This window comes from Capricornis sumatraensis, chromosome 1 (assembly GCF_032405125.1).
Source record: "Capricornis sumatraensis isolate serow.1 chromosome 1, serow.2, whole genome shotgun sequence".
Lineage (NCBI taxonomy): Eukaryota > Metazoa > Chordata > Mammalia > Artiodactyla > Bovidae > Capricornis > Capricornis sumatraensis.
In genome coordinates this window covers 142,809,370-142,822,727 of record NC_091069.1, presented here as the reverse complement: position 1 = coordinate 142,822,727, position 13,358 = coordinate 142,809,370, and the positions used below count along the sequence as shown (strand labels likewise).

At 36.1% G+C, this 13,358-nt stretch overlaps 1 protein-coding gene across 1 annotated transcript in view; it reads right to left on the bottom strand.

The window, feature by feature from the left end:
* Positions 1-13,358, bottom strand: part of ZNF654 (zinc finger protein 654) — an 86,085-nt gene that overhangs the window by 19,257 nt on the left and 53,470 nt on the right. Inside the window, exon 4 of the mRNA XM_068981866.1 lies at positions 927-1,062. Within this exon, the coding sequence (XP_068837967.1) occupies positions 927-1,062 (136 nt within the window). The remainder of the gene's footprint in view (positions 1-926; positions 1,063-13,358) is intronic.

Below are 13,358 nucleotides of genomic sequence, written 5' to 3'. Positions count from 1 at the left end.
TGCAATGTTTTCTCCCCAATCTCTGAATGGTTTCAGAGGTCTTGTCTTTTCCCTTTGGCCATGTTATAACTACACTCCATAGGCTCTCTCCATGCTCTCAAATGTGTCCAGACTTTTGTGTTTATTCTAAGTTTCAGTGACCCAAATGTTCTGGGGCTCAGAAATAATATGGCAAATATATATATATATATATATTTTGAAGAATTAATTAGAAATAGTTGACAGAGCTTCCTGCCTTCAAAAGGAGATTTTGGCTCATAGGAATCTAGATTAGAGAGAAAGTGATGTCAAAAAGGTATGCAGGTAGTAAGGGGATGAGGCAAAACTACTGATGAAGGAAGTTTGGGAAATACTGCTCTAGAGTATTTGGAACTGAAATTTACTTCCTCATTTAATTAGTCATACATTCACTTATGCATTCATGTGGTCATTCATTCAATAAACAAGTACTGATACTGAGTACCTACTACTCTATACCAGGTACTGGGCTAGGTGTAGGATATGTTAGTGTTTATCAAAACAAAAGCTAAAGGAACTCCATCCTTCATAGAGTTTCCTGTATAAGGGAGATTCCATGTGCTTAAGCAGAGTGTTGTTTTTTTTTTTAAGGGTGTTCCTACTTAAATAGATTTTAAAAACATAACTTAAGTGACAAATACAAACTCTTTGTAAATAAGTAGCATCTGGATACTAAATATGTTAACACTCTGAATTTTAATAGGGAATTACCAGAGATAGTTTTACCTAATCTTGTGTCAAATCACTCTTGGGCTGGGTTAATATAGCAAATTAAACACACTTCATGTGAAAATACATTACTCTTATTCAGTACTATAAATAAAAAACACTAATACTGCTCTAGTTAGAAAATGAAATTGTGTTTGTTTCTCACAAATGTAGGTTTAGATTTGAGTCTCCTGTAGTACCTATCTCCTGAGATGCTGGCTGGGCTTTTAGAACAGCTTGCAACACAGGATCTTCCCATGGGCCACCATCTCTAATGATTCGAGTCACCAGTTCCAGATTCACATTTCCATATCTGCGGAGGTGATTCTGGCATTCCTAGGAGAGAAAAATCATTTTGGCTTTGTGAATTTAAAGGGGTTAAAAACTAAACTTGATCATCATTGTCAATAAAATGACTGATGGTCAGTAAGGCAGCTGTTAAACTATGAAAGAGAAAGGGTTGCTTTAGTAACCTAATTAGGGTGTCAAAAACCCATTAGTACACAAATAGGCTTTAATGCCAAAGGTTACACAGTTTATACAAAATTGGACTTAGAAAATCCCATTATAGCAGGGATAAAGTGTAACCTAAGGAAAAAACATAAGGGATGCATCATTCCTAGGAAAAGAACCGGGCTGCAAAAATATAAAACATGTATGTTCAGTTATGTGAGGGCTCATAAAGTTTCCATTAACAATGGCAGGCCTGACAATAAGAAGGAAATAAAGAGGTCCCTGTCCAATACAGACTCTGGCTGGCAGGTAGGTATAGGTCCTTGTCCCTGATACCAGATGTAGAATCTTAGATGTGGCAGAGGCTGGAAGACGGAAATTTTATTCCACTTTGTTGTATAAGTAGATTTATAGTCTTGAGATGAGAAAGGGCAGGCTGAAGGAATGAATCTAGCCTATAATATGAAGACTTTGCATTAGATTTAAGATAAAGATACTATTGATAAGTTGGGCATTAAGTGATAATTTATCTATGCATTTGTGGGGGTTACAAAAGATATTTGAAATGTTTTTATAGACTGGTGATTAACATAATGAGTTATATATATAACATAAGTTTGTAAACAATGTTAAGAGAACTTGGTTTATTGAATTTACTTATTAGACTTAGATTTACATGATTTAATCATTTGATTATGCATCTTAGATTCATTATGTACTTTGTCAGGTGTTTTTAAAAATATTTCATGGAATTTGATAATTTAAAAAGATTAACTGAAGATCTAGTGAAGGTATAGATAGATTTTTTTTTAATGCATAAATTGAACTTAAGGCCTTAAGAAAAAACTAGATAGTGACATTGGCAATGCTAAAAACTGGAATAAAATGCACATCACTTAAAACACAAACAATTGTCAAAATTTTTTTCTGTGCTCAAAAAATCCCTCAGACATGAAAAACTTAGTTATAAAGCGAAGCTTAGGATAAAACCATATATATTTACAAATTTTACTTAGATTAATCATTAGGCTACATATTCAAAGTGGCAATTAACATTTTGCTTTTATTAAATTGTCATGTTCTTTCATTATTTCAGTAGCCCAAAGTGGTATCTATTTGCCACTTTTCATTCATTGTTAAAGTACATGAAAGAGGCTTTGTCTTTTAAGAGAACAAGGCAGTAGAAGAAATCACGTTTCAAGACAAAGAACCATTCAAAGAAGTACCACCAAGTCAAACAGGAAAACACCTTCTAAAAGTTACTTATGGAATTCCCAAATTAAAATAAGCAGGCAAGCACACAAAAACCCTATAAACAGTGGGCAAATTACTTAACCTTTCTGCTTTTTCAGTTAACTCTTCTACAAAATGGATACTACAAACACCTACTTCATAGGATTGTTATGAGGATTAAACAACACATAGTACTGATACTTAATAAATGCAAGTTACTTTTTTTCTAGTATTTTTAAAGATTTTGAATAAATATTTAATTTTAGGACACCCAACCGCTTAGCATAAAATTAATTTCTATATTTCCATGTGTTAGCATGTTATAGCACTCATAAAAATAAGGTATAAAGTTATTGATCAGCCATGATTTTTTTAACACATGGAACACAGTAGTGATCTGGGCAATCAGTTTCAAACCTCAAGGTAAATAAATTCCTAAATTACTCTAGACATACATATCATTGCCAATACAAATTAAGCTACTGTAAGCTGGCTTTTCGGAGAAGGCAATGGCAACCCACTCCAGTACTCTTGCCTGGAAAATCCCATGGATGGAGGAGCCTGGTGGGCTGCAGTCCATGGGGTTGCTAAGAGTCGGGCACAACTGAAGCGACTTAGCAGCAGCAGCAGCAGCAAGCTGGCTTTTGGTCCAAAGCACAAGAAATAGGTGAGCTGGATGCCAGCCCATGAATCACTGGTGAGGCTTTCACTCTGCTGTGGAACTCTTGGTGAGGCACCAATAATATAGCACTTAGCACTGTGGGACCTAAAACAGGACTTGGGCCTAAAGTCAAAAGATGATGAAACAGATCTACTGCTAATATCTTAAACTTGGCAGAAAATAACACTTGGAGGTCTTGTTAAAAGATGATTCCCAGACCCCAATTCAAACCTAGTGTTTTAATTATTAAACCTACTATTTAATTATTGTAATTCAAAGTTTCTAAAGAAAAACCCTAATAACCTGTAGGTTTAACAATAGCTACCCCTCAGTCAGCTCTGGCATATGTTTTGATTGTACCTCCTACATTTAAAGTGCACTGTCATAAATGTTTATACTATAAAGTATATACTTGCACTCCTACCAATCCTTCTATTAAAATTAGTAAATTAGCTTAAGTTCATTTTCTAAGATAAAATTATATTTAAGTGAAAGTTTTGGTTTTTGGTGCACTCCTTGAGTCAAATAGAGCATATTTTGGAGACCACTTCTATGGGGAAGTAAGTCTGGATAGGAAATAGAGATAAAATAAAGATTTCACTTTGGTCTATTTTAGACACAGAATGAAAGAAAAGTTTTTAAGTATCTTTAGGCTCATTTTTCCTTAAATAGTATGGTGGCTTTTTTGAATGGTTTTCAATTTAAAAGCTCTCAAGTGAAAATGGAAATACTTAAATCACTCTAGATTCACAACTTATCTTTTCTAGAGTATATTTATATTGTATTTTTTAGGAGGTTTATTTAATTAAAAAACCTATGTATTAACTTGGACCTATATATTAACTTAATCCTTTATTTACTCACTGCATTGTGCTAAATATAATTCCCTTGGAAACTTACATTCAGCCTTGTGTCTTTGCCAAAGTAGAGACAAAACATAACTTCCTCACTCTTCATTTATAATCTGTTTAGTTCCAGAAGACTTTTCTTTCACAAACTTGATGCCACTTTACATGTCTGTGTAGCTGCAGGTCAGTGTTCTGGCCATTACACAAACTCAATCTGAATCCTTTTGTTTATCATAGTATAGAAGTTCTTAATACTTAAACTTCATATTTAAGGACCTCTGAATTTACCAACCTAACTCATTCAACTATTAATGAACACCAGGACTCCTCTTCTCCAGCCTGGTTTTTAATGTCTCCTAAGCTTATCTCATACTTCCTTGCCTATGCCTTTTCTCCTACCACTCTCCGCTACAACTTTCTCCTGTCTTCCCACTGAGAAGCCTCCACTAGCTACCTCAATTCATAATAATTCTCCAGCAGTATTGAAAATCTGTACAACTCTACTCTTCTGGTACTCATTATATATGAGCAAGGCCCTGCATTACTGAGTAGGTGTTGCCATCATCTTACTTCCTAGGTAGTTAAAAGTTTCTTCAGTCAGAAAAGTATACCAGAGAAGATATACTTAAATAATAGATAACTTTTAAAATCAAATTAGGATTTTATAGAAATCTGTGAAAGTAGAAGCACTATGAAATATGTCTTATTTTGAATGAAATCAGATTCCAGAATAAAGTATAAAATACCATGTCAAATTCATTCATAAGCAAGATATTGCAGCAGATCAAAGCAAAAATGTAAAAGGTATTCAATGTGATTGATTTATAAAAACAAAGACTTTAAAACACAGCAAATTCTTTATAATTTATAACACTTGGAAATGAGAATGATCATATCTTTTATTATTATATTTTCATTAGCTATGGTAAAGTACTTCAAAAAGGGTAAAATTCAAAGATGTTATGCACTTTTCTTATACAAAAAGACAGTTCTCACAAACTTGCTGTTCTTTTCTGTGATAGGTTTCTGAGAAATATTTATCTGATGTTTTTGAAAAAATTAGCATTCTGAGTTTTCTAATATAGAAAGATAGTATACAGTGAGAAAGTTACTCTGAAAAAGAAAGTTCTTAGGACATGATCATTTAAAATAGATGTTTGGATGTATTTACATCATTACATGACTATTGTTGCCCCAATTCATTACCAACTATAATGCTTGTATTTATGCCATTAAAAAAACTTAATTAGAGTTTTCTGTTTAAAACATCCTTCATTTGGAGCATTTTAATGAGTTTTCAGTTTATTTGTTTAAAAATGGTTACTGTTCAAGAAAACAGTGATTTCAGAAACAACAAATTTAGTCAAATTGCAAAAAACTGAAAATTGCAAATTTTTATTAAAAATTTTTCAATAATATGAACTTAAAATTTTTTAAAAATAAAGCACATTCAGTCATACTGGTGTCATTAAATTTTACACTGTTAAAATGTTATTTTACTACATATTTTTTATGTTTTATAATAGTTGTTTAGTTGGTAAGTCATGTCCAACTCTTTTGCGACCTCATGAACAGTAGCCCATGAGGCTTCTCTGTCCATGGGATTTCCTAGGCAAGAACTTTGAGGTGGGTTGCAATTTCCTCTTCCAAGGGGTCATCCCAACCCAGGGATCAAACCCATGTTTCCTGCATTGGCAGGCAGATTTTTTACCACTGAGCCACCAGGGAGCCCATATAGTATTAGTGGAAGTGAAAGTGTCCATCACTCAGTCATGTCCCACTCTTTGCAACCCCATGGATTGTAGCCCACCAGGCTCCTCTCTCCACGGGACTCCCCAGACAAGAATACTGAAATGGGTTGCCATTCCCTTCTCCAAGGGATCTTCGGGACCAGGGATCAAACCTGGGTCTTCCACATTGCAGGCAGATTCTTTACCATCTGTGCCACAGGGAATATTTCCAAATGCTATAGTATTAGTACATGTACATAAAATAACAACTATACACATATTGGGGATATATGTTCAAACTGAGAAAAAAAGGCTGAATGGGTATGCTATCCGAAGTCTGAGGATTCCTAGTTTTATGTATTATTTATTTATTTTTGTGTTTGGTATCAGTTATAAAACTCATCTTCTTCTATTGATCCTAATGGCTTGGGAGTTTTCTTCAACATCCCCGGTCTGCTTCTTCCTTGCCATTACTACAGTTTGTGCTCTAGTCGATGCCTTCATCTGCTATCACTCAGACAGCCACAGTAAAGTTTCTTATTTCTCCCTCTCCCCATTAGGGTGGTCTTGAAAAGGCTTTAAAATGTTAAGACCATGAAGCATTTAAGATAGGAGTATAAATAAAAACATTTCTTTAAACCTATTCTTTTGACCCATACATTATTGCAAACACATGGTTGCATTATTTAGTAGATTAGGGAACACTGGAAAGAAGGCTGAGTTGAGAACAGGATTCTGTAAACCTCAACTCTTTTGAGCTTAAGTTTCTGATCTATAAAATAAGGAATTATTGGATTAAATTTCTAAGGTGATTGTCATCTTAAAATGATAAAAATTCATTATTGCATATAAATTATCCATATTTCATTTTAAAAAATAACTAGAAATCATGTACTTCTAAGTGAACTATTGGGGCTTTTGAAAAAATAAAAATATTTATGAGTTATTGTTTCCTATTTAATAAACCTGATTACATTTTTTTTACATTTAAAAATTTTAGGTAACAATGTAAACGTTACTTAGTTTTTTTCTGAAGGGGAAATCAATCATAAATAAAGTAAAACCACCAACTCAGAGTATAATCAGATTTCAGAATTAATTGGTAGTTGCCATGATAATGGTCTTCCCTGGTGGCTCAGATGGTAAAGAATCCACCTGCAGTGTGGGAGACCTGGGTTTGATCCCTGGGTTGGGAAGATCCTCTGGAGGAGGGTATGGCAACCCACTCCAGTATTCTTGCCTGGTGAATCATCATGAACATAGGAACCTGGCAGGCTATAGTCCATGGGGTCACAAAGAGTAGGACGTGACTGAGCAACTAAGCACGCACAGCACAGCCCTTTCAATTTAAAGACAGAAAGTTTAATTTCTGCATATCTTATTAAGAAACATTTACTAATTTAGTTTAAAATTATTTTTACATAGAAAGTCTGAAGATTACAAAGAAATATATTTCTATGTGTGTTATCTGAGCATGAAAGTACAACCTACCCTACTATCAATAATTTAAAATAAGTAATGAAATGATATGGCCATCAGAGAAATGCTATTGTTACGGTTCTAACCTGTAAGATAGACCCTGAAGCAGAATTAAGGTAGCTACAAGATTACTTGAGCACAGGTTCCTAGGCAAACTAAATATAAAATATGACTCTGTGAGTAGGTCAGTCAAGAGAACAGGTCACAATATGGGTTATGCCACAAACTGACAAGTTACTAAAGCTCTAATAAATATTGTTGAATGAATGAATAAAATTTCTCAGGTCTTTGGTTTAATGATTTATTTAGAAATATTTTATCTGGGAACATATATATTACTTCAGGTATTAATATGTTCAGATAATATGGGAACACAATTTTGAAACTGCTTCTCACAGAAGGTCTTGCTCTTAAGCTGGTATTTGTTGTTGAGTCACTCAGTTGTGTCTGACTCTTTGCAATCCCATGGACTGCAGCATGCCAGGCTTCCCTATCCTTCACCACATCCGAGAGTTTGCTCAAACTTATGTCCATTGCGTGGAGTCAGTGATGCCATCCAAACATCTCGTCCTCCGTCATACCCTTCTCCTCCTGCATTCAATCTTTCCCTGCATCAGTCTTTCCCAGTGAGTTGGCTGTTTGCATCAGGTGGCCAAAATATTGGAGCTTCAGCATCAAGCCTTCCAATGAATACTCAGGGTTGATTTCCTTTAGGATTGACTGGTTTGATCTCCTTCCAGTCCAAAGGACTCTCAGTGGTCTTCTCCAACACAGAAGGTTCGAGAAAGTATCAATTCTTCAGCGCTTAGCCTTCTTTATGGTCCAATCTCACATCCATACATGACTACTGGAAAAACCACAGCTTTGACTAGACAGACCTTTGTTGGCAATGTCTCTGCTTTTTAATATGCTGTCTAGGTTTGTCACAGCTTTTCTTTCAAGAAGCAAGTATCTTTTAATTTTATGGCTGCAGTCACTGTCCACAGTGATTTTGGAGCCCAAGAAAATAAAGTCTCTCACTGTTTCCATTGTTTCCCCATCTATTTACCATGAAGTGATAGGACTAGATGCCATAATCTTAGTTATCTGAGTGCTGAGCTTTAAGCCAGCTTTTACACTCTCCTCTTTCTCTTTCATCAAGAGGCTCTTTAGTTCCTCTTCACTTTCTGCTATAAGGGTGGTGTCATCTTCACATCTGAGGTTATTAATATTTCTCCCTACAATCTTGATTTCAGCTTGTGCTTCACCAGCCCAGCATTTCTCATGATGTACTCTGCATATAAGTTAAATAAGCAGGGTGACAATATACAGCCTTGACCTACTCCTTTCCCAATTTGGAACCAGCCTGTTGTTCCATGTCCGGTTCTAACTCTTGCTTCTTGACCTGCATACAGATTTCTTAGGAGGCAGGTAAGGTGGTATGGTATTTCCATCTCTAAGAATTTTCCAGTTTGTTGTGATACACATAGTCAAAGGCTTTAGCGTAGTCAATGAAGCATAAAATAGATGTTTTTCAGGAATTCTCTTGCTGTTTCTATGATCCAACAGATGTTAGCAATTTGATCTCTGGTTCCTCTGCCTTTTCTAAATCCAGCTTATACATATGGAATTTCTCAGTTCACATACTGTTGAAGCCTAGCTTGGAGTTATATTTAAAAACCTTTTAACCAGAGCTACAAAGGTAGTTTTGAATACCAAGATGAGAAATTTGCCAAATCATTTGGGAAATTTATTCCAATTAGTCTAGGGACGGGACATGATCTAGGTTTTGAGAAGGTTTTAGTGGAATGTCAATGGTTCTCAACATATTCCTATTAGCTAAAATAATAAAATCTGGGAGACACACTGGTCTTATGAAGATGATGAATATATACTCTCACTTCTTTGTGTGTGTGTGTGTCAGTTGCTCAGTCGTGTCCAACTCCTTGTGACCCCATGCACTGTAGCCTGCCAGGCTCCTCTGTTCATGTAATTCTCCAGGCAAGAAGACTCGAGTGGGTTGCCATTCCCTTCTCCAGGGGATCTTCCCAAGTCAGGGATCAAACCCTGGTCTCCTGCGTTGCAGGTAGATGCTTTACCATCTGAGCCACCAGGGAAGCCACTCTAACTTCTCAGGGGAGATCAACACTTGCCCCAGTAAAACAGGGTGGACGTAACAAGCTATTTATACTCCTCTCTTGTGGCTGGTTCTTTTACTTCTGATTATTTTTTGCTCTTTAAGATGCTATTACAGTATAGCCTTGGGCCTCCTCCTGTTTGGGAGTTTTTGTCCCCTATTTCCTCCCACCTCCTTTCCCTACTCACACAAAGGTCAAACAGATGGAAAAATAGGGTAGAGTACCAAGAAAAAAAAAAAAAGCTTAACTAAGGCCAACTTCTATGCTCAGTCACTCAATTGTGTCAGACCCTTTATAATCCTGTGGACTGTAGCCAGTGAGGCTCGTCTGTCCATGTGATTCTTCACACAAGAACACTAGAGTGGGTTGCCATTTCCTCCTCCAGGAGATATTCCCTGACCCTGGGATTGAACTCTGCATCTCTACAGAGCTCTAGCAGTAATGCTTTTAGATTACAGGTTGGCATTTTATTGACTACTTCAGGGTCAATCTCTTTTTCCCCCCCTAAATAAAACAAGTGAACAAAAATCTATATAAGTTATTTTTCTCTTGATTAATAAAATGATACATGATCTTGACTTAAAAAGAAACAAATTAGGGAGATACACATAAAAACCCATAAATCTACCATTAATTGATGATCATTCAGTTCAGTTGAGTTCAATTGTTCAGTTGTGTCCAACTCTTTAAAACAATCCCATGGACTGCAGCATGCCAGGTGTCCATCATGACTCCCAAGCTTGCTCAAATTCATGTCCATCAAGTCGGTGATGCCATCTAACCGTCTCATCCTCTGTTGTCACCATCTCCTCCTGCCTTCAGTCTTTCTCAGAATCAGGGTCTTTTCCAGTGAGTTGGCCCTTGGCATCAGCTGGCCAAAGCACTGGAGCTTCAGCTTTAGCATCAGTCCTTCCAAGGAATATTCAGGACTTATTTCCTTTAGGACTGACTAGTTTGATCTCCTTGCAGTAAAAGGGACTCTCAAGAGTCTTCTCCAGTTCAAAAGCATCAATTCTTTAGCACTAGCCTTATGGGCCAACTCTCACATCCATATATGACTACTGGAAAACCACAGCTTTGACTATATGGACCTTTGTTGGTAAAGTAATGTCTCTGCTTTTGGGCATCATCAGTACTTGGATATTCCAAAGATATTTAAAACTCTTGTGTCTAGAATGGAACTTACCTTCTTTCTAGATCCTCCTCTTCCCCCTATGATAAATGCTCAGTTAGTGAATAGCACTACTCTACATGGTTATTTCAAAGAAGGAAACAGCAACCCACTCCATTATTCTTGCCTGGAGAATCCCATTGACAGAGAAGCCTGGTGGGCTATGGTCCATAGGGTTGCAAAGGGTTGGACAGGACTGAAGTCACTTAGCACATACATGGTTACTTCAGCTTAAATGTCCAAGAATATACTTGATTCCTCCTTATTTTCCTTACTTCAATCCAATCAGTACTATAATCTGAGATCTTAGTTGTTGATTATTGTGTGTGTACTTTTATTCAAAACTTATAGTTTCTTTTTTCAGAATCATTTCTGATATTAATAGGATTTTCATAACAACATATTAACAATAGTGTGCTTACTTTTACTTGTTTCTTCAAATCAATCCTTTTTTTTTTTTCCTGTAACCACCCTGTGTAAATTCTTTGCTTTGATCACTTCTAAATCAGCTGGTTTCTTTCATTTTCCTGATAAAAGATAAGCTGGTTTGTCTTCTAAGTATCTGGGCTATTTATTTATGTTGCCCTCTCTTATAAACTACAGGGCTTGGCATCGTATTATTAAATAATACTTTTTCTCTTTAAAAACTCCAGATATTATTTGTTCTGGCATTTGTTACAATGAAGAAGTTCACTGCAGACCTGATTTTATTCTTTCCTTTGTGAGAACCCTAGTTTTTCTATGTGAGTCCTGCATCTGTAGGAGTTTTTTTTTATCCTAAATGAAGACTGTAATAAGATATGGCTGTATGTAACCATGAATTGAAAATTAATTTTTAAAAATTAATTTACTTCACTGGTTTGGTTTTTCTTAGAGCTAGTCTGCTGCTGATAGCCTTCACTACACTTTTAATTTAGTGGTTTCCTCTCCATACACTATTTTACTTCCATACATCCTTGAGGTTGTCCTTTCTTTTAAATTTCACTTCAGTTTCATGGAAGATACTTCAGACTCAACCACAGCAAGAACATAACTGATCCTTAAAAAAAGAAACACCTTTTATCTTACCATGTAACTGAAGGTAATTCAGGTTATTTAGTCTCTTCATTCATCTCTACCTAGAGTATTTACAACAGAGAGCTGTTTTACTAATGGATAAATAGGTCTTTGTCAAATTTTTCAAGTCCAAACACAGAAGGTAAAAGTTTCTAAGTATGATTTGTTAAGAGTAATGGCCTGTGAGGCAGTAAATTATGAGGAAGCTACAGCTGGAGCTGTACAGCTGAGCTATTCAGAAAACTTTCTTACCTCTGGGTACTGGGACAGGCTGCATTTAGTTTGGGTCATACCATCATTCTCTCAATGAAAGGAATGCTCTCATGCAGAGCCATACATGGCACTTTTAATGTAGGTTTAACAGTCACATCACAATCCCTGTTCTGTTGGTTCTGCTGCACACCTAGTGTATTTTCAGGAAGCACCAACCAGAATGAGATTGGCCACATACCAAATGACCCACTATTTGCGATTTCCTCTGGCCTCTACTCTTACAAGCTGGTGGGGGCAGCCACATATTACTGGATAGCACTGGACGGTTCTCTCTTTTATCTCTGTCTCTCATTTCCCTATTTAATCACATTTAGTCAATCAACTGCTGATTTTATAACATTCACAAGGAATTTTTTTCCAAATTTTACATTATTTTTGTCACTTCATTGGGAGTCTATTTAAATTAATGGAATTAAATTAATGGGTTTTAGAGACCAAGTGTAATGAATTCAATTACAAGCCTATGGAAAGCTCACCAATGAACAGATTAAAAATAATAATAACGAAGTTGGTGCATCACACAAGAAATGTGTCATCTTCTTATGCTGAGGTAAAGAAAAATTACCAGAAGCCAAGTACCAAGAAAGCAAGCTTTTAGGAGCCAGCACAGATCCTCCTCATCTTATGATGGGGTTAAGGCCTAATAAACCACTGTAAGATGAAAACACCGTAAGTCGAAAATGCATTTAATACATCTAACCTCCCAAACATCATAGCTTAGCCAAGCCTGCCTTAAAAATGCCCAGAACACTTATACTGGGCTTGTAGTTGGGAAAAGTCATCTATCACAAAGCCTATTTTATAATAAAATGTTGAACACCTCATGTAATTTATTGATTATACTGAAAGTCAAAAACAGAATGGTTGTCTGGGTACAGAATGGTTGTCTACTCTCATGATAGCATGGCTAATTGGAGCTACTGGGAGCTGCTGCCACTGCCCAGCATCATGAGACAGCACCATATGGCATATCATTAGCCAGGAAGAGATCAAATTTCAAAATGTGAAGTACACTTTCTACTGAATGGTATGCTTTCACACCATCGTAAAGCTGAAAAATTCTAAGTTGAACCACTGTAAGTTGGGGACAATCTGTATATGGAACATCTGGCTCTAAGAATGACGTTTCCTCTTGGAATAAAGCACAGAGAAAATATAGTCGATGGAGAAGAATAATAAGTAATTTCTACCTAAACAACTCAAGGTTTAGGAAATCTGAAATTCACAGAAGAAAAGAATAAGCTTAAGAGGTAGGTTTTGATTTCATCGTGAAAAACAGAAATCCTAATAATATGACTTCATGAGTTCACATATTTCACCAGACAGGCTATAGGCCTTCCTTAGGCCTTAAACCTGATTATTTTTCTAAGAACAATGCCAAACGGAGGACCCTATACAGCAAATACAATTACTGTTCCCACTTTACAAACAATGAAACTGACACCGAAAGTATGTAACTTGACCAAGATGACACAGTGGCAAGTCAGGAAATGGGAAGGAAGTGGGTGGGGGAAGAGAATAAACAATTAACTCAAATCTGCCAAGAATGTTAGTCTCTTGCTGATTCAAAGTGTGATCTAGGGACCAGCACCATCAGCATCACCTCATAGC